The sequence below is a fragment of the Microtus ochrogaster genome, unplaced genomic scaffold (assembly GCF_000317375.1).
Source record: "Microtus ochrogaster isolate Prairie Vole_2 unplaced genomic scaffold, MicOch1.0 UNK90, whole genome shotgun sequence".
In the NCBI taxonomy this organism is placed as follows: domain Eukaryota; kingdom Metazoa; phylum Chordata; class Mammalia; order Rodentia; family Cricetidae; genus Microtus; species Microtus ochrogaster.
The window spans coordinates 501,505-504,576 of record NW_004949188.1 but is presented as its reverse complement, the minus strand read 5'-3'; the positions used below and the strand labels follow the sequence as shown (position 1 = coordinate 504,576).

Here is a 3,072-nt window from a genome sequence, read left to right as displayed (position 1 = left end):
TGTAGACCAGGCTGGTCTCGAACTCACAGAGATCCGCCTGCCTCTGCCTCCCAAGTGCTGGGATTAAAGGAGTGCGCCACCACCGCCCGGCCTGTTTATTTGTTTTGAGACAGGGTTTCTCTGTGTAGTTTTGGTGCCTGTCCTGGAACTAGCTCTTGTAGACCAGGCTGGCCTCCAGCTCACACCTGCTTCTGCCTCCCAAGGGCTGGGGTTAAAGGCCTGGGTCACCATCGCCTGGCAGTTACATTGTATTTTAATGTACATCAGAGACTATAAAAGGCAATCTCAGACTGCTATAGTTTAGAACCTATGAGCAAAAATGAGTACAGTCTTTACTTTTTTTTTTTTTAAAAAAAGGCCATGTCTCCTTTGTAGCCCAGGCTGACCTCAAACTCAGGTCCTTTCTGACTCACAGTCCCTCACTTGCTTGTTCCAGGCAGGAGTCGCTATGCCTGTCTTATTATTTTTAATTTTCCACATTTATTGTGTATGTACACACATCCTTGTGGAAGTCAGAGGACAACATGTAGGAGCCAGTTCTCCTTCCACCATGTGGGTTCCAGGCAGACAATTCAAACTGACATGCTTGGCAGCAAAACCATCTTTACCTGTGAACACAGGTTTTATTTGTATCTTAATACAAGGTCTTGCTGTCACCTAAGATAGCCTTTAACTCTTGGGCTCAAACAATCCTTCTGCGTCAGCCTCTTGAATGGCTGGTAGTACCAATATACACTACTATTCACAGTGTTTTTTTTTTTTATCATTTTAAATTAGGAAAGTATGGCTGGGGTTTAACTCCTGTGGAGGCAGCTTAAGAATGTCTGGGCTGAAGGCTGGACGTGGTGGCGCACACCTTTAATCCCAGCACTTGGGAAGCAGAGACGAGCAGATCTCTGGGAGTTTGAGGCCAGCCTGGTCTACAGATCAAGTTCCTGACCAGGTGGAACTATACAGTGAGACCCTGTCTCAAAAAGTCAAAACAAATAAAAGAACATCTGAGTTGAGATGTTCTGGGGTCCAAGAGATCTGCTGGTAGGCAGATCTGGGTGTGAATCCTGCCTGTATGATGTCATCTGCGTCATCTGGTGAGAAATCATCAGAATAAGTGTATCTATGGAGACTATTTAAGTTAGAGCTCTAGGATGCTGATAAACAGTGGCTGGACTTCATCCCAATGAAACAGCTGGCCAACTCGGAGACTCTGATCTTTTTTTTAGGCTCTTTCCCCTCTGTGGCTCTTAGTTCCTGCTGAATCTGTTTGATATGCTTGAAGCTTTTCTAGCACTATGTTCAACTCCCAAAAGGGCCACTGCAGTATACAGTCTACTGCCAGGACCATCTACCTCCTGGGGGGCCTCACCTGCCAAGGGAGCTGGCCCTCCCCTTCCGCCTTGGCCCCTCCAAGCTCAAGTCCAAGACCTTTTTGAGTACTACCCACCTGCTCCTGTCATCAAGCCCTCAACTACAAGCACTTGCCTCTCCGTCCCCCGCCCATCGGTGACATGCCAGGCCTCTTAAGGCTGCTGTGCTGTCTGGAAGGCGGGGGAGGGGCAGAAAGTTCTTGGGCTTAGTAGCATTCTGGGGACTCAGATGCTGAGAAGGGCAGAGCTGGTCATAGCCTTCCTTTTGGGGAGGTCTGACTATTTCTGGGTAACCGAAGGGGTTCTCAGCGGCAGTCCAGCTTTAGCTTGGATTACACAATTTTAAGAGAAGCAAATATTGGGAACAGGGCACAAGGCCCTTTCTGAAGGTATTTCAAATACAGAATTCTTCTATTTCAAATACAGTTTCTTTCCCTGGTTAAAAAAAAAATCAGCATGTTTAGGGATGGGGGCGGGGTGGGGTGGGGGGTGAAACACACCTCCCTTTGGGTGAGTCCTGGGTATGCACAGAATCCATCTCTCCTCAGCAAACCAAATCATTAGTTGTCACCTATGGCTCGATGGCGTTTCCCTACCCTTGCAATTCCTCCTTCTGACCATCCCAATTCAAGTCGAATGAGCCCCTGCTAACACTACAATTCATTCTCAGCCTTGAACCAGGAGGAGTGAAGCAGCCCCAGGGACTGGGTGAATGACAGAACCGCAGTTGTGAAACGACCATTTATTGGGGGGGGGGGGGCTTCCAAGGAACCCAGAGCTCAGGACAGGCCAGGAGATGGGAGAGTGCTCGGCCGATTTCCCCCCACCCGTAACCCCAGAAAGAGGACAGAAGCAATGGCTCTGAGCGAGGCCAGCTCGAACTTGGATCTGGAAGCGCAGAAGCAGCTCTCTAGGTTCATAAACAGTCTGCCACCCCAGCTAGGGCCAGACGCTTACGGAGGAGGCAGAGTGACAGGATGAGAGGGGCAGAGGGACCCAGAAAGATCTTGTCCCCCATGCCAAGTGACACAGAAGAGGAAAACAATGCAGGAGGTGGCCCTGGGAAACGCTCCTGGGGACAGGGGGGCTTGGAGGTGGGGGCTGTGGTTAGGAGGATCACAGGCAGGGGTAGGGGAAAGATGGCGGGGGCTGGAGGGGGAGGGGTGTGGTCACCAAGTGGCCAAGGTCCCTGCAGAGTGGACCCCACAGCACTCCCGAGACTGGCAGGAGCCTGGATCAGGGTCAGGCATTGGGGCTTGTGTGGAAAAGGTGAGTGACGAAGTGTGGGGAGGGATTAGAATCTGGGAAAAGGGACTAGAAGAGGAGGGGTGGTGACAGGGCCCCATCTGGGGCCCCGGCGGTCATACATGCAATGGTTGGCAGTGACAGCTGGGTGGGGGGGCACGGCCTTTGCAGTGGGGGATGGTTGGTCATGGGCACGGGGGCCCTACCGGGGGCAAGGTACGTCTGCGGTGCTTGGACCTCAGCGTGGACAGGCATCAGGCAGGGGTGCAGGCGGACAGGATTGGGGGGGCATGTGGGGGAGGGGCCATGCAGTGATGGGCAGAGCACGGGCAGACCGTACGCAGCGGAGATCAGGGTGACGGCCGGGAACTCACCGCTCTCCTGCTCGCTGCCCTTCTTGGCGGCGGCGGCGTTGCCCATCGCGGCGGCGTCGCGGCCGGGGCCGGTCCCGGAGCTGCGGCGC

The 3,072-nt window shown here is 53.1% G+C and overlaps 1 protein-coding gene across 1 annotated transcript in view; it reads right to left on the bottom strand.

Annotated features, from left to right (window-relative positions):
* The window catches only part of Prkaca (protein kinase cAMP-activated catalytic subunit alpha), a 23,027-nt gene extending 19,961 nt beyond the window's left edge, over positions 1 to 3,066 (bottom strand). Inside the window, exon 1 of the mRNA XM_005370922.3 lies at positions 2,984 to 3,066. Coding sequence (XP_005370979.1) covers positions 2,984 to 3,029 — 46 coding nt within the window. The 5' untranslated portion in view covers positions 3,030 to 3,066. The remainder of the gene's footprint in view (positions 1 to 2,983) is intronic.
* Positions 3,067 to 3,072: the final 6 nt, after the last annotated feature.